The 18,289-nt window shown below is 39.9% G+C and overlaps 1 protein-coding gene across 1 annotated transcript in view; it reads left to right on the top strand.

The window, feature by feature from the left end:
- col28a2a (collagen, type XXVIII, alpha 2a) overlaps positions 1 to 18,289 on the top strand; it is a 103,496-nt gene that overhangs the window by 13,016 nt on the left and 72,191 nt on the right. The window contains exons 5-10 of the mRNA XM_072259774.1: positions 1,368 to 1,421; positions 1,546 to 1,590; positions 7,516 to 7,542; positions 8,718 to 8,762; positions 9,727 to 9,771; positions 12,937 to 12,990. Coding sequence (XP_072115875.1) covers positions 1,368 to 1,421; positions 1,546 to 1,590; positions 7,516 to 7,542; positions 8,718 to 8,762; positions 9,727 to 9,771; positions 12,937 to 12,990 — 270 coding nt within the window. The remainder of the gene's footprint in view (positions 1 to 1,367; positions 1,422 to 1,545; positions 1,591 to 7,515; positions 7,543 to 8,717; positions 8,763 to 9,726; positions 9,772 to 12,936; positions 12,991 to 18,289) is intronic.

An 18,289-nucleotide genomic window follows, 5' to 3' on the forward strand; every position in this document is an offset into this window, starting at 1 on the left:
GTAGTCTTGAATTGCTGGAACTATTGTCATCTTTTTACAACCTCTTAAAGCTTGTGATTAGTTGTCAGCACCAGACTTGATTGTTTTATATGGATTGTTAAACTAGCATATCCGCCTTCCCTTCTCAGAAGTTTTAAACTGAGCACTCTCTTTCAGGAATTTTTGTTAACTATTGGGAATCCCCCTCACAGTATTCCTTCTCTGGAGTTTAACCTCAAAGCCTGAAGTGACTTTTTCCCATGTTTCACTGGTTCCTGATGGAAATGTCTCATTCCTGATCTCTTTCTTTTCTCATCTTTTTATGCTGTCTTTCACTTTCAGGGCAAACTACTCATTTACCCTCTCCCCCCCCCCCCTTTGGCTTGCCTTGTACTTCCCCATTCTGGTTCCTGATTAGTCTCACTGCCCAACTGGCCAATATTGTTTGAAATTGCCAAGAAATAGTACCCATTCAGTGGGATGTTAATCTGAGATTTATTTTAACTCGTGAAAAAATGTTCTTTTTATTGTTAACTAATTGTGCCTAAAATGTAATTGTAAGGGTAATTGTGGAAACCTCATGTTTCATTGATCTGAGTAATGACAGCAGTTACTCAGTTTGCAACATAATTAAATAATTGACACAAAGGCTGCTCCCTGGCAGCCCTATGAACTCAGGCTGAGACTTGCAGTTTCTTTGAACAATAAATACCGATGTTTCAATTACAAGTCATTCAATAGCATTGAGTTGACGGATGTTTATGGAGTTAGGCAGCTGCAGTGCCACAAACACGTGCAGAAAGTCAGATTCCTGGCATTCTCTCTGCTGCAATTTAAAAGTTTTTACAAATTCAATACTATGAGCTTTGCAAGGCAGAAAACCAGCAACCACTGCAGAGCACTTCAATCCAGGTTTTTTATTCTTTTTTTTAGTTGTTATTTCATAGTGATGTATGATAGTTCAAGTAGTAAAGCAAAAACCACAGTAGATTCACATTGTGGGTGCCATAACAAGCTGCTTCTGTCTAACCGGCCTTCCCCCCCCCCCCAAAAAAAATGGGACTTACAATGCTGAGGAGTACTTCCTACTAAAGGGGATACAGTTCAAATTTTCATGATTAAAAATAACGACAAGAGTAATCAAAAAGTATTGTAATCTGTCCTCAACTGTTCACCACACAATGAATCATATGGAGGTGTGTACGGTATATGATGCTAGATGATTATTGAATCACCTCACTCAGAAGTAAAAGTTGTGTTACATATTCAGTATTAACAATGTCCCTTTGTTATTCATCTTTATTATTCAGTAATTCTCTTTTATTTATTAGTTGTCACTCACCTATCTGAAACACAATTTGCTTTTTTTAAATGCCTGTGCTTTTCAGGGGAAAAAAGGACGCTCTGGTGATGATGGTGCTCCGGGTCTAAAAGGAAATAAGGTAGCGCTGCTTTAAGTAATTGTTTTAAGCAAATAAATGAATAGTTAGCCTATCACAATGTATTTTATTGTTTTACTCCCTCAGCAACTTCTGAGCTGATAACTTTTAATATTTTGTTCATCAGGGTGAACCAGGTCCGAGTGGAATTCCCGGACGGGATGGACTGGAGGTACCATTTAATTCTGAGAACTTACACCTTGCTGTCTTTTCATAATCTGTCAAGTTTTTGAGTATGAACGTAAATTGTTGGGAATAAGCTATTCTTATGTAAAATGCACATCAAAGTGCTTCAGAGATCTATAATCTGCCTGTATGAGGGGAGAGAGTGAGGTGCAGTCATAACAAATTCATCACAAAAGCATGATTTTTAGAGAATGTGAAAGTGGATTTAAATTATAGCACAAGCTTGACAGATTCATACACTGGGCATGCAAAGTCCCATGCTGGGAGTACAAATTCTTCTGATTCAGCCAATAATTAGATTTCCAACACAGTAATATGAAATATTTCCTTAAATTTCAGTTAAACTTGATGCAATGTTTTATTCGTCTAACTTCATCTAAATTGGGAAGGTAAAACCCTCCCAACCATTGAGCACATCTGTGTGAAATGTTGTCATAGAAAAGCAGCATCCATCATCAAAGATCCTCACCACCCAGGCCACGCTCTTTTCTCGTTGCTGCCGTCAGGTAGAAGGTACAGGTGCCTCAGAACTTGGACCACCAGGTTCAAGAACAGTTACTACCCCTCAACCATCAGGCTCTTGAACAAAAGGACATAACTACACTCATTTAAGGACTCTTTTATCTTGTTTTTTTCATATTAGTTATTTATTGCTTTTTATTTATTTTCTGTATTTGCATTGTTCGTTTACAGTTTACAGTTCCTGATGTTTACAGTTTACTGATCCTGTTTACAGTTACAGTTCTATAGATTTGCTAAGTAGGCCCACAGAAAAAGAATCTCAGCGCTGTATGTAGCGACATATATGTACTCCAAAAATAGATTTTTCTTTGACTTTGACATCACTGTTAAATAATAATCTGTCCAAATTTGGGGAAACTGTACAACAAGCATAGAATGGTTAGGAGGTCATTTGTCACATCACATTTATGTCAGATCTACCAAACCAGCTTTCCAGTTCCGCACAATGGTTATTTCTCCACAGTCTCAAAAACAGTTCTCTGCTCTATACTGTATTTATCAAGTTCTTTCTTGACGATCACAACCAATGCTCCCTCGAGTACAGCTTCGAGATTAACCAATTTCCCCCGGGATTAATAAAGTATGACTATTACAACACACTGCTAAATTTGTTTTACCTCATGTCGCTCTCAATTCCGTTTCCCTTTTAATTTGTATCAGTGACCTCTAATCCTTGACCCCTCCACCAAGGGGAACAGCCTTCCACAATATTCTTGTCCTGAATTCCCATCATGTTATATGTTCCCTTCATTCACCTCCTTAGCTTTCCCATAGAGTGATACGGCACAGAAATATGACTTTCAAACCAACCAGTCCCAACCAACTAAGACACTCATTCAAGCTCATCCCGTTTGCTTATGTTTAGTCTAGAACCTTCCAAACCTTTCAAATCCATGTACCTGCCCAAGTGTGTTGTACCTACTGTCCATCAACCACTTCCTCTGGCAGGTCTTCCAACAAACTACCAGCATTTATGTTAAAAAGGTTGCCACTCAAGTTCCTGTTAAATCTTTCCCCTCTAACCATGAACAAATACACTCTAATCCTTGATTCCCCAACCCTGGGAAAAAGACCTAGTGCATTCAGCCTACCTATGCCCCTCATGATTTTATACACCTCTGTAAGATCATCTTGCTATCTCCTATGGTCCAGGGAAGAAGGTCCCAGGCTGCCAAATCTCTTCCTATAATTCAGTCCCTTGTGTCCTGGCAACATCCTCGTAAATCATCTCTGCTTTAGTTCAATAACATCTTTCCTACAGGACGGTGACCAAAACTGAACAGTGCTGCCTCACGAATGTCCTGTACAACTGCAGCATCATCTCCCTGCTTCACTATTCACTGTACCACCTGTTTTAGTGTCATCTGCAAGTACACTCACTATGTCTTATACACTCTCATCCATATCATTAAAATAGATGGCGAACGACAGTGGGCTCAGTACTGACCCCTGTTAGTAATAGGCCTCCAGACCAAGAAGCAATTTTCCACCATCACCCTCTGCTTCTTACTGTTAAGTCAATGTGTACCCAATTTGCCAACTTTCCCTGGATTCCATGCAATCTAATCTAGCCTGTGGAATCTTATCAAAGGCCCTACCGAAGCCCATATGGGTCATGCCCTCTTTTACCCTCTTCGTCGCATCATCAAGTTCAGAACTCAGTCAAGTTCAGAAGACGTGATCTCTCACACACAATCCCATGCTGACTATCTCAAATGAACCCCCGTCTCTCCAGATGCTTGTCCTTCAGAATGCTCTCAAGTAACTTACCTACCACAGATATTAGGCTTACTTGTCTGTATTCCACAGGTATTTCTTTGCAGTCCTAATGAAAAGATTCACTCTAATGTAAACAATCTCCATGCTCTCTAATCTCACCTCATAAATCTCATCCCTGATCCTAGTAATCATACTTCTAGCGTTTTCACATCCTTCCTATAACATACTAAGCGGAATTGAACTTAATACTCCAAGTAAGTCAGACCAGAGCTTCCTAAAGACTCTGTACACTCTCTGCCTTTGTAAACACAAATTATGTGTGGCCTTTTAAACCACTTTCTCATCCAGCTCCATTCGGTAACTAGTGTGTGCGTAGCTCTGATCCTAATGCCGCCTGGACCCCATTTAGAAATCTGTCCTGTCCTATATTGCTTCCCCTCATTCCTCCAAACAAATGAAGTACCTCATATTTTTCTGCACTAAGCTTCATCTACCAAGCATCTTCCATTCCACCACCCAACATATATTGCTACAATTGATTATCGAAACAAAGAAAACCTACAGCACAATACAGGCCCTTCGGCCCACAACGCTGTGCCGAATATGTCCTTACCTTAGAACTACCTAGGCTTACCCATAGCCTGCTATTTTTCAAACCTCCATGTATCCATCCAGGAGCCTCTTAAAAGATCCTATCATTTCTGCCTCCAGCACTGCTGCCGGCAGCCCATTCCATGCACTCATCACTCTCTGCGTAAAAAAACTTACCCCTGACATCTTCTCTGTACCTACTTCCAAGCATCTTAAAACTATGCCCTCTTGTGCTAGCCACTTCAGCCCTGGGAAAAAACCTCTGACTATCCACACGATCAATGCCTCTCATCATCCACAGATCCCTGAAAGTTGCCTCACAGGTGGATAGGGTAGTTAAGAAAGCTTATGGGGTGTTAGCTTTCATAAGTCGAGGGATAGAGTTTAAGAGTCGCGATGTAATGATGCAGCTCTATAAAACTCTGGTTAGGCCACACTTGGAGTACTGTGTCCAGTTCTGTTCACCTCACTATAGGAAGGATGTTGAAGCATTGGAAAGGGTACAGAGGAGATTTACCAGGATGCTGCCTAGTTTAGAAAGTATGCATTATGATCAGAGATTAAGGGAGCTAGGGCTTTACTCTTTGGAGAGAAGGAGGATGAGAGGAGACATGATAGAGGTGTACAAGATAATAAGAAGAATAGATAGAGTGGATAGCCAGTGCCTCTTCCCTAGGGCACCACTGCTCAATACATGAGGACATGGCTTTAAGGTAAGGGGTGGGAAGTTCAAGGGGGATATTAGAGGAAGGTTTTTTACTCAGAGAGTGGTTGGTGCGTGGAATGCACTGCCTGAGCCAGTGGTGGAGGCAGATACACTAGTGAAGTTTAAGAGACTACTAGACAGGTATATGGAGGAATTTAAGGTGGAGGCTTATATGGGAGGCAGGGTTTGAGGGTCAGCACAACATTGTGGGCCGAAGGGCCTGTACTGTGCTGTACTATTCTATGTTCTATGTTCTGTTATCTTGTACATTATCAGGTTACCTCTCATCCTCCATCACTCCAAGGAGAAAAGGCTGAGTTCACTCAACCTGTTTTCATAAGGTATGCTCCCCAATCCAGGCAACATCCTTGTAAATCTCCTCTGCACCCTTTCTATGGTTTCCACATCCTTCCTGTAGTGAGGTGACCAGAATTGACCACAGTACTCCATTATCTGCCTTTTTTTGTTGTTCACATTGCTGCTAAATATAATGTTTTTTTGCACTTTTAAGGAAATTGTGACCTGCACTCCTGTGTCTAGGTAGTTATCCTTGATCAAATAAAACAATGCTCCAACACAGAGCATTAGCAAGTATCACTATTCTTTTTCCCCAGTGTAGAAGCCAATCATTCACCACAGCCCTCTATTGCCTGTTATTTGACCAACTTCGTCTCCATGCTAATAACGTCCCTCTACTTTGTGGTTTTGTGGCACCTTCTCAAAACTCTTCTGGAAGTCCATGTGTATTGACTTCAACACTGACTGCAATTCTCACCTAAACTCTGTTTCTTAATTGAAAGATTCCATTGAATTAATTAAATATGATTTGCCATTAAATAACTGCAGATGAGGGGTGATTTACCTGTGTGTATTGACACAATAGGTGTTGAGATGTTTCCAACAATTGCAGTCTCAATGGAGAGACATTAGTATTACTACAGAGAGGATTAATTTTCGAGGTTCCCCTCCCAATTAGCCTTAACTCTGTCTGCAGAGCCTCATCTCCCAGTCTACCCATATTGCTAGTAATAATTTGGGCCACATTTTCTGGCTGTTTACCCTCCCACTTTGAGGTTTTCTGCAGCCATTCAGTGAAATCGTCAACTCTGGTACCAATGAGGTAACATCCTCCAGTCACAGCACAGAAACACCTGTCTGTCCCCCCATAACTAGTGAATCCCTTATCACTATTGCTCCTTGCTTTTTCCTTTGTCCCTTCTTCTGCAGTTGAATCACTTCAAAGTCATTTTAAAAATGCAAACGACAGGAATTCTGCAGATGCTGGAAATTCAAGCAACACACATCAAAGTTGCTGGTGAATGCAGCAGGCCAGGCAGCATCTCTAGGAAGAGGTACAGTCGACGTTTCAGGCTGAGACCCTTCGTCAGTCCTGATGTCAACTTTGATGTGTGTTGCTCAAAGTCATTTTGTTGTTTTTGTTTAAGCATCTGGAAAGTGGGATGGAAGATGCATCTGATTTAGAATATTGCTGAGTTTTTTTTATCCATCAACGAGGTTCAGTCATTTGTGAAATTCAGTACCTGTAAGCTCAAAATACTGAGAGTTGCCCTTGACACAATCAGGTGAAGTATCTGCTGAAGAAAATTGCTGTATATCAAAATGTGGCTGGTGAATAAAATACTACTGTAGAGGATAGGACTCCATCCCACCTCAACCCTATCCTACAAATATCCAGAAGAATATGAAGCACATGCCTCTAAAAACAAGGTCTCACAACCTTCTTTATGCAATGGATCCTTACCATTACCCAAGGGATCCGTGGACCCCAGGCCAGAAACTCCTGTTCTAAAAGATAGATCTTCACTTGGACAAAGAAAGTTTTATCCAATTGAAGATCTGGAGTAAACTCAAGTATTTCATATGTTCTCTGCCATGTTGTGCCGGTACAATGTAAAGAATTCCTCAACAATTTTGCAGTTAAGATCAGAATATCTTGCGTCACTGAGATTTTATCTTCTATATGTTGTATTATACTTTTTAATACCAGAGCTCTATTACATTCTTCCTCACTCTCAAATAACACACATTGCATCATGCATCCTGGATTGTGAAAATGCCCCTGACATTTTTTACTTCAATTTGAACATTATGTAACTGAATAAATTGGGAACAAGTAAATACATCCATTATTAAATGATGCAAAATTGCAAGCATAACAAAATGTGTCATTAATATACAATATACTTGTTACAGAAAGCCCAAAACGAATGCAAGTCAACCTACTCATTCCCATCACCCTGGATGACTACACATAACAAGTTTTGACCGTTCTGGGGTCATTTTTATTTGATGTAATTTGATGCTAAGTATTTACATTGCTAAAGATATTGTGTATTTTAATTTTACTTCCAGGGTAGAGCTGGTTACAAAGGTGAACAGGTACGTAAAACAATTGAAACAATTTATTGCTGAGGCCTTGGTCCATTTTGCTAGGCAGCACCACATTGGAAGTTATAAAAGATCAAGGCAAAATCAAGAAATAAAAATACATGTTGTTAAATTCGGGCTACAAAGTTAACTTTTTTAAAACATGGGATATCAGTGTTGTAAGTATGGTTTAAAATATGTTTATTTTCATGGGAGTTGGGCGTTAATGGCACAAGTAGCATTGAGTATCAATATAATGAAAGCAAATTATGATCATAATAGCAATCATGTTTAATTTCATATATTTGAGAGACTAAATTGGACAGAAAGATGAAGCTTTGTCATAACAGGTGGCAATGTAAGTCTGCTGCTTCTGTCTGATGTCTGTCTAAATTCACTTCCTATTTAGACATGAAAATTATTCAATGTAATAACATACATTTATTCATGACAGGGAAAACTGTGATAGCTTACCCTTAAAACACTGCAGTTGTGTTCTGATAATTTTGTTTCATCTTTAAAATACTAATTTTGGTTAAAAAAAAACCAGCAAGAGCTGTCATTTGTCAGATTTAACAGGTGGCGATTCATCAAATATATTAGCTTATCTGATGTCAATCCAGTCATTCCTTCAGCATTGCCCCAATCTTGACCCTGCCTCTCCCTCAGTAATAAACCTCTACAGGCTCAGTGCTCCTTCTCAAGTGCTGGTTACTGGAGAGTGCCACATGTTTCATGAAAGATGCAAAAATAACCATCTGAAACCTAGAAAAAAAAACAAGCTTGTTAATAAGCTGCTGGTAATTATGCCCAACTTTATTAGAAATAATATTTATCACAATAAATGGAATTTTGGACTATATAATCAAAGGGTGTAAATAAGAAAGTTAGTGGAATGTTACTTTAAATTTTACAAGTAAATATTCAGAAAAAAATAATAAAAATGTAGTAGTCTTCTGAGTGGTGAAGGTAACTTTTTGAAACACGAGAAAAAATTGAGTTGGGACAACTGAATGAATGAATTAAAAGGAGAATTTCTGTAACTTGCAAAACCGTAGTTATCAGGAGAGAAATGTATTTAGTAACTTTATGATTCTGCATTTATTGTAGGAAGTCTGGATAATTGAATAATCCATATTTCTTAAAATAACAAATACTTTAAATTTAACTTTGCTTTTAATTCTAAGGGGGAAAGAGGTGAATGTGGCCTTCCAGGAACCAAAGGTGACAGGGTATGTACCCTTATTGGTTCTATTTGAAGCTGTTTATAGCAAGATATCACCCCATGGTGTAAAGTATACAGTATTTCAATGTGGCTGAGGTGAATATTTCCAAGTTTGTTAATGAAGTAGAATGAAGTAGGATTATGAGTAGGAAGAGGGATGTAAAGCAGCCACAGCAAAGTTGAATAAATGAACAAGAACATGGCAGATGTAATGTAATGGGGGAATTGTAAAGTTACCCTCTTTGGTGCAAAAAACAGAACACCAAAATTCTGTTCTGCACAAAAAACAGACCTTACAGTGGGTAACATCGATGTTCAAAGGACTTATCGTTGTGCACAAGTCACTGAAAGTAAACGTGGAGGTGCAGCAAGTGATTCGAAAGCCATATGGCTTGCTGGCCTTTAATACAAGAGGATTTGGGTACAAAAGTAACGCTGTCTTTCTCAGTGAAACATCCTGTAAACCTTGTCAGGCTAGAAACAGGGAAGATGTTTCTTTTGGCTGAAGAATCTAGAGCTAACATCACTGTGTCAAAATAAGAGTTAGGCTTTTGGAACTGAGATGAGGAGAAATTTGTTCAGGCAGGTATTAATGAATCTTTTAAATTTTATGTCACGGAGGGCTGTGAAAGGACAGTCATTGATTTGAATCAAAAGAGATTGATTAATTTCCAGATATTGATTGATTAAAGGAATATGGGGATAGTGGAAGGAAATGTAATTGAGTTAGAAGATCAGTAATGATTTAAATTTTCTTGAATGGAGAAGTTCAAAGAAATGTATGGCTTATCTGTGCTCCCTGTTTTTTTGTTTTTACAAACGTTTGTAGATAATTGTGTAAAATATTCCATTTGCCCAATATATTTTAATACATTTTACCACAAAAGTTGAAATATAGGTTATTTATTTGTAGATGTAGTATAAATCAGAATGTATATGCCAGAATTTAAAAGTTTTTTTTTCTTGAACAGGGTCCAGAAGGTCCACCAGGCCCCAGGGGGCTAAGAGGAGTACAGGTTAAAAGAAATATTAATCATAATATATAAAGAGTATCTTCATGTGTAGAAATGTTTGGATAAATCTGAGTGACATAAAGAAACTATACACTTAACTGACTGTTCTGAATCTTATCTCAGTGGTATGGAGATAATTCAATAATTCTAGCATTTTGGTTGCATGAATTGCCAATTTGGCTGATACGACCTGTTCACAGTTGCCTTCTTAAGCAGTAGAGAAGAAAACTACCAGAATTACACAAAAGGATGAAAGTGATATAGAAGTTAATAATAAAAAAATCACAAAGCCAATTTTAATCTTGTGGAAATCATTGCAACAAAATCAGTGTCACAGGTATTCTCATTTGCTCTTGTATTTTATGTGGTTACAAACATTCAGCACAGTTAAATGTGCAGTGCTTTCTATTTTTATAATAGTTATCAACTTTTAGGAATCCATGTTTGCCAATTGAAAGTATGTAGCAATCCATTCCTATGATGCAGGTAACTTAATATCTGGAACAAGATGTTTGTAGCTATTAATTACTTTTGATATTATTTTTGAATGAAAGACCACCTTATTTTGTCACTACTTAATTTTTTAGCGTGAGATACCCTAATTATTTGGTTTTATAAATGCCTGAATAGAGGGACATCCTTTTAGAACAACGATGAGGAGGAATTTCTTTGGCCAGAGAATGGTGAATCTGTGGGATTCTGTGCCACAGGCAGCTGTGGAGGCCAAGTCTTTACAGTATGTATATTTAAGGCAGAGGTTGACAGATTCTTGATTGGTCAGGGCATGAAGGGATACAGGGAGAAAGCAGGAGATTGGAACTAAGAGGAAAATTAGATCAACTGTGATGGAATGGTAGAGCGCACGATGGGCCAAATGGCTTAATTGTGCTCCTATATTCTATGGTCTTATGGTCTTATAATACAGTGGATTCCAGTTAATTGGACATCTCTTAAAGAACAAAAACTAGAGTGAGAAACTAGCTGGGATTCCCTTCATTTACTTGGGACACAATGTGGCTTAATCACTTAATCAGGCAGGAGACTGTTGTCAAGCAGTTTCTAACCATGCCTGGCTGTTAGACACTACACTGCACTCAGAGCAAGCAGTTTTTAAATACCATCAGTTGTGTTTGTTTGTGTTCTAATGCAGGGAGTTTTGTCACTGATAGCTGGTGAGAAATAAACAATAAGACAATTTGGGTCTGCTTTGCTCACTACCGTTTCAAGCATTCAGGCTTAGAGATGCCAGAAACAGCTGGGAGTGAAAATGAAATGATTTGAATAAGTTAGGAATTACGAAGAATTTGAAGGCATTGACAATCATCTTGAACGTTACAATAAAAATGAGTATTTGGAGGATGCAATCACATGCAGTCCATTATCTGTACTCAGTGTCTGCTGATTTTGTTCATTCCTAGTCAATCAGAAGAGCACAACAGCTGAATTCCCTGCATCGATAACTATTAGGAACCAATATACAAAAAGGGGGGGTGGGACCTACCTTCTCTTAGAGATTACTATTTTGCTGCGCAGTTGAGAGCTGTGATATGCTGGTGCAATCCATCAAATGACGCTCAATGGAAAAACATTGAGGAGAGGATACTTTCCATCCCCATACAGGCAATTTTGGTTGATAACCTACAAAGTTACAGAAATACTATTGCTAACCCATGGGTGAAATGGACTCTTAAAATATGGAAAACTATTATAAAAGAATATAAACTAGGGAGAGACATTGCAATTCTTAAATGGTGTGCATATGACTCGGATTTTACGCCGAACAAACTGGATGCTAGATTTAAGTACTGGACAGCTAAAGGAATAACAGCTATTTGCAATATAATGAAAGAAGGAACACTGTTCAGTTTTGAAATGCTCAAAGAGAAACACTTATTAGAAAAACAAGACTTTTATTGATATTTACAGATGCACAGTATGTTAATAGGACGGTTAAAAATGTAACCAAGGCAAGTACATATTTGATAGAGCTATTTAGAAAAGCATATAATTCAGACAATGGTAGTAGAACAATTTCAAGCATATATAAGGGTTTGTCAAAGCTTAAAACACATTGGACTTCATACATTAAAACAAATTGGGAGAAGGAAGGAGGGATAATAATATCTGAGGAAGAATGGACAATAATATGGAGGTATCAATAGAAGTGTACAAGTTCACAGAAAAACTTGGTAAGATATTTTATTGCACCCTCTCAGAAATCCCATTACGATAGTAACCTCCCAGTTTGCTGGAGAAATTGTGGAAATCAAAATGCAAATCATTATCATATTTTCTGGGTATACCCCCTTATCAAAGACTTTTGGAGTGGGATACACAATGCCCTACAAGACATCTTTAAATGTGAAATACCCTTAGAAAGTAAGAACATATATTTTGGGTATATACCACAAGAATGGTTGAAAAGAGATAAATATTTAATGAATATACTGCTGGTGGCTGGTTAAAAGACCCTTAACAGGAAATGGTTATCACAGGAGAGCCCAACTTTAAATGTATGGATGGAAATTACAATGGACATTTACAAAAGGAGAAGATAACAGCATCTGTTAATCATACGTTGGAACAATTTGATTCGTATGTACCTGGAAAAGTGGATTAACTACATAACACCTCATAGGCCTGATTTTATTCTCACAAGTCAATGAATATGTTGTAAAAAAAAATCACTCCCTACTTTGTACATAGTTTTCTTCTTTTGATTGTTCTTTCTTTCCTCTCCTTTCTCTAAGTGTATACCTCAGATAAATATCATGTGGAGTTTTGTGACAAATATGTCTATATGATATAGATGTACAGTATGTGAAATACATCTTACAGAAAGTTTTGTTCAATGATGAACTTTAATAAAAAATAAATTTAAAAAAAGAAACCAATATACGTTTTTATAGCACTGTAAAGGTATTGGTAGAATTTCATTTAAAAGGCATAAGTTGTTACTTAGTTACAGTAAATGGTAGGTTGACTTTTTTATACTTTTGAACTATTTCCTTGAAACTTCGATTAATTGGGGCAGTCCCTTAATTGGGCCAAAATATATTGGTCCTGATATGTCCCAATTAACTGGAATTCATCGTATTCTCAAATTTTGTACAACACATTCACATTGGCTTTACAAAATTCCATACTTTTATTTTGTGCTACACTTAGGGTTATCCTGGATCCCCTGGAGACCATGGTCCTGAAGGTTCTCAAGGACAAAAGGTAATTAGTTTTTTTAATAGATTTCCTTATTTTAGAGTGCAGAAATGAGAAACTGAAAATAAAATTTGTTAAACACTATCACAAAAATGCTGCATCTTAGCTAAGACTTCAAAGTGGGGCAAATAAGTTTATTTTTAACTTTTTTGATTCCAGCTTAAATTGTATGGTTTACAATTTTATGACAGATTAGAACTGTGGCTTTATTTGTATATGTACAATACCTGATTGTTGCCAATGAAGGAATAGAAGAATGTTCAAAATTTTTTCTGGAATTATAGACTGTTTCAGTGTTTTGTGTGAAGTAGTGGTGTAGATGGAGAAAGCCAAAAGGTCAAAGGTTGTTGTGTATATAATCTGTTTTACTTCAATGTTCTTAACTTTAGCAGGCCAATTAAACATTTAACAACACACATAAAAGTTGCTGGTGAACGCAGCAGGCCAGGCAGCATCTGTAGGAAGAGGTGCAGTCGACGTTTCAGGCCGAGACCCTTCGTCAGGACTAACTGAAGGAAGAGTGAGTAAGGGATTTGAAAGTTGGAGGGGGAGGGGGAGATCCAAAATGATAGGAGAAGACAGGAGGGGGAGGGATGGAGCCAAGAGCTGGACAGGTGATAGGCAAAAGGAATACGAGAGGATCATGGGACAGGAGGTCCGGGAAGAAAGACAAGGAGGGAGGGGGTACCCAGAGGATGGGCAAGGGGCATATACGGAGGGACAGAGGGAGAAAAAGGAGAGTGAGAGAAAGAATGTGTGCATAAAAATAAGTAACAGATGGGGTACGAGGGGGAGGTGGGGCATTAGCGGAAGCCAGAGAAGTCGATGTTCATGCCATCAGGTTGGAGGCTACCCAGACGGAATATAAGATGTTGTTCCTCCAACCTGAGTGTGGCTTCATCTTTACAGTAGAGGAGGCTGTGGATAGACATGTCAGAATGGGAATGGGATGTGGAATTAAAATGTGTGGCCACTGGGAGATCCTGCTTTCTCTGGCAGACAGAGCGTAGATGTTCAGCAAAGCGGTCTCTCAGTCTGCGTCGGGTCTCGCCAATATGTAAAAGGCCACATCGGGAGCACCGGACGCAGTATATCACCCCAGTCGACTCACAGGTGAAGTGTTGCCTCACCTGGAAGGACTGTTTGGGGCCCTGAATGGTAGTAAGGGAGGAAGTGTAAGGGCATGTGTAGCACTTGTTCCACTTACACGGATAAGTGGCAAGAGGGAGATCAGTGGGGAGGGATGGGGGGGACGAATGGACAAGGGAGTTGCGTAGGGAGCGATCCCTGCAGAATGCAGGGGGTGGGGGAGGGAAAGATGTGCTTAGTGGTGGGATCCCGTTGGAGGTGGCGGAAGTTACGGAGAATAATATGTTGGACCCGGAGGCTGGTGGGGTGGCAGGTGAGGACCAGGGGAACCCTATCCCTAGTGGGGTGGCGGGAGGATGGAGTGAGAGCAGATGTACGTGAAATGGGGGAGATGCATTTAAGAGCAGAGTTGATAGTGGTGGAAGGGAAGCCCCTTTCTTTAAAAAAGGAAGACATCTCCCTCGTCCTAGAATGAAAAGCCTCATCCTGAGAGCAGACGCGGCGGAGACGGAGGACTTGCGAGAATGGGATGGCGTTTTTGCAAGAGACAGGGTGAGAAGAGGAATAGTCCAGATAGCTGTGAGAGTCAGGAGGCTTATAGTAGACATCAGTGGATAAGCTGTCTCCAGAGACAGAGACAGAAAGATCTAGAAAGGGGAGAGAGGTGTCGGAAATGGACCAGGTAAACTTGAGGGCAGGGTGAAAGTTGGAGGCAAAGTTAATAAAGTCAACGAGTTCTGCATGCGTGCAGGAAGCAGCGCCAATGCAGTCATCGATGTAGCGAAGGAAAAGTGGGGGACAGATACCAGAATAGGCACGGAACATAGATTGTTCCACAAACCCAACAAAAAGGCAGGCATAGCTAGGGCCCATACGGGTGCCCATAGCTACACCTTTAGTTTGGAGGAAGTGGGAGGAGCCAAAGGAGAAATTATTAAGAGTAAGGACTAATTCCACTAGACGGAGCAGAGTGGTGGTAGAGGGGAACTAATTAGGTCTGGAATCCAAAAAGAAGCGTAGAAGTTTGAGACCTTCCTGATGGGGGATGGAAGTATATAGGGACTGGACATTCATCCATGGGTCGTCCCCCCATCCCTCCCCACTGATCTCCCTCCTGGTACTTATCCGTGTAAGCGGAACAAGTGCTACACATGCCCTTACACTTCCTCCCTTACCACCATTCAGGGCCCCAAACAGTCCTTCCAGGTGAGGCAAAACTTCACCTGTGAGTCGACTGGGGTGATATACTGCGTCCGGTGCTCCCGATGTGGCCTTTTACATATTGGCGAGACCCGACGCAGACTGGGAGACCGCTTTGCTGAACACCTACACTCTGTCCGCCAGAGAAAGCAGGATCTCCCAGTGGCCACACATTTTGATTCCGCATCCCATTCCCGTTCTGACATGTCTATCCACGGCCTCCTCTACTGTAAAGATGAGGCCACACTCGGGTTGGAGGAACAACGCCTTGTGTTCCGTCTGGGTGGCCTCCAGCCTGATGGCATGGACGTCGACTTCTCTGGCTTCCGCTGGTGCCCCACCTCCCCCTCGCACCCCATCTGTTACTTATTTTTATGCACACATTCTTTCTCTCACTCTCCTTTTTCTCCCTCTGTCCCTCTGTATCTGCCCCTTGCCCATCCTATGGGTACCCCCTCCCTCCTTGTCTTTCTTCCCGGACCTCCTGTCCCATGATCCTCTCGTATCCCGTTTGCCTATCACCTGTCCAGCTCTTGGCTCCATCCCTCCCCCTCCTGTCTTCTCCTATCATTTTGGATCTCCCCCTCCCCCTCCAACTTTCAAATCCCTTACTCACTCTTCCTTCAGTTAGTCCTGACGAAGGGTCTCGGCCTGAAACGTCGACTGCACCTCTTCCTAGAGATGCTGCCTGGCCTGCTGCGTTCACCAGCAACTTTTATGTGTGTTGCTTGAATTTCCAGCATCTGCAGAATTCCTGTTGTTTGCGTTTAAATATTTAACAATATACCTTTGGGATTAGTCAGGTCAAATTCATCCATTTCTTTTGTGCTACTACTTAAGTCATAATTTTGTAGCATTTGAGATGTGCAGTGTCACCTTCTAATGGGCATTTCTGATGATGCATTAGAACCTTATTTGTATTGATTTTATAAAAAATTATCACAAACAGGAAACCCCACCATCTTCATACACTGTTCCCAAAGAAATTCCTCACTTTAAAAGTATATCAATGAAAATATTCCAAGGAGAATATTGACAACAGGCCCAACATAAGGCTACTTAACAAGAGTCCATGGTATTCCAAGAAAATACTAGCATGGATTGAAGATTGGCTGACTGGCAGGAGACAATGGGGGGCCCTGTTCTGGTTGGGAGTCTAAGGGCTCAGGTTTCAACTGTACCTGTAGCCTGGTGCGCCATTCCTGCTTCCATTTTCTTAATGGGGAACTGCACTCATGACCCAAGTCTGCTGTCCAAGGTTTGTCAAGTTTGAGTATCAACAGTTTTTTAAACATCTTAAAATGATGTTGCTTAATGAAGTAACCATGGCGGTGACAGTAGATTTCATTTGTAGTAGTCCTAAATGGGAATATTTGATGCTTCTCATTTGGAGCTGCATGCAAAGAGCCACTATTTATCGGTGTCATGATGCCGGATGGGTTAATTTGGACAGAAATGTGGAAATGTCTGATTTGACTTTGAGGTTCATGTAATTTCCTTGTAATTCAAGATAGAATTTATTAAACTTTGCAGTTAATTTCAACAAATAAGCAATGTCATGCCTCATCTGCTTGAGTTGATTACTGAATGAAGCATTTGAGTCTTCAAACAATTTTATCACAGCTTCAAAAAGCACATAAAAGCATCTCAGGCAGTTTCCTTTTGAGAGCCATCTGACTTCTATGTGCAACAGCAAGCATTTAAACTGTTCATCGTTCTCAATACAAAGCTCTTGAAATAGTCAAGGATTTTATTTACTGCTGTGATAACAGTATTTAATGATTTGTGCAGCCAATCACTCAGGTATTTTGCAACAAGTTGTTATCTGTGCACTACACTGTGAATGGTAAATTTGTTAGGTACAGCTTTTTTCAAGAAAGTATTATCCCCACTGTGGCATTCCATCATTTATGGTGCCCCATCTGTTGCACAGGTAAGGATGTTGGTGAGCGGAATGTCCTCTTTGAAAAGTTGCTCAATAACCCAAAATATTGACTCTCCCTTCATACCTGTTTCTAATCCCCTTGCAAATAATAACTTTTGAACCATGCTTTCATCTTTTATGAAGTGAACATAACAAAGAAGCAAAGATTTGTTGCCTTTCAAAGTTGACTCATCCAACTGCAGAGCAAATTCTGTTTTTCTAAGTGTGTTGCACAACGTGTCTTTCACATTCTCAGACATTTCATTTATTTATCTTTGAACAGAGTTGACACTGACTGGAATTGCTTTCATTATTTGGTCTGGTGACTATGTAAAACCTTACTTCAGTACTTACCTTACTGCTGGCAGAATCAGTTCTCCAATTGTATGGGGCTTTCCAGATTTGGCAATCAGCAATGTTGTATGAAACACATAAACCATCACTCTTTTGTTGTGAAGTGATGGTAAGCATGTTTTGAAGTGCTTTACATTTCTGAATGTTTTCACAAAGTGACTGAAGGTAGTCCAGGTTCTTGTTTGCTTTATCAGAGTGTATTCTCTTCAAACGTTCAAGGATCCTGGATGGTTTCAATGTCTCATTTGAAATAACCTTTTTACACAACAGACTCATTGGCTGCCGTTGGCTGCTTGGTGCTGGTATGGTTGGACCATGGTCAATTTTTGGCAAGATGCCACTCGTGAGGCTGCTTACCAAACTGAGAGCCCATGGTATTACAGGAAATTTATTGGCATGGCTAGAGCATTAGCTGATAGGTAGGAGATAGCAGGTGGGAGTAAAAGGATCCTTTTCTGGTTGGCTGCCAGTGACCAGTGGTGTTTTGCAGAGGTCAGTGTTGGGACCACTTCTTTTTATGCTGTTTATCAATGATTTAGATGATGGAATAGATGGCTTTGTTGCCAAGTGTGCAGATGATACGAATATTGATGGAGGGGCAGGTAGTGTTGAGGAAACAGGTAACCTGCAGAAGGACTTAGACAGATTAGGAGAATGGCAAGAAAGTGGTAAATGAAATACAATGTTGAAAAATTCATGGTCATGCACTCTGGTAGTAGAAATAAATGTGCAGACTAT

The sequence above is a fragment of the Mobula birostris genome, chromosome 6, assembly GCF_030028105.1.
Source record: "Mobula birostris isolate sMobBir1 chromosome 6, sMobBir1.hap1, whole genome shotgun sequence".
NCBI lineage: Eukaryota > Metazoa > Chordata > Chondrichthyes > Myliobatiformes > Myliobatidae > Mobula > Mobula birostris.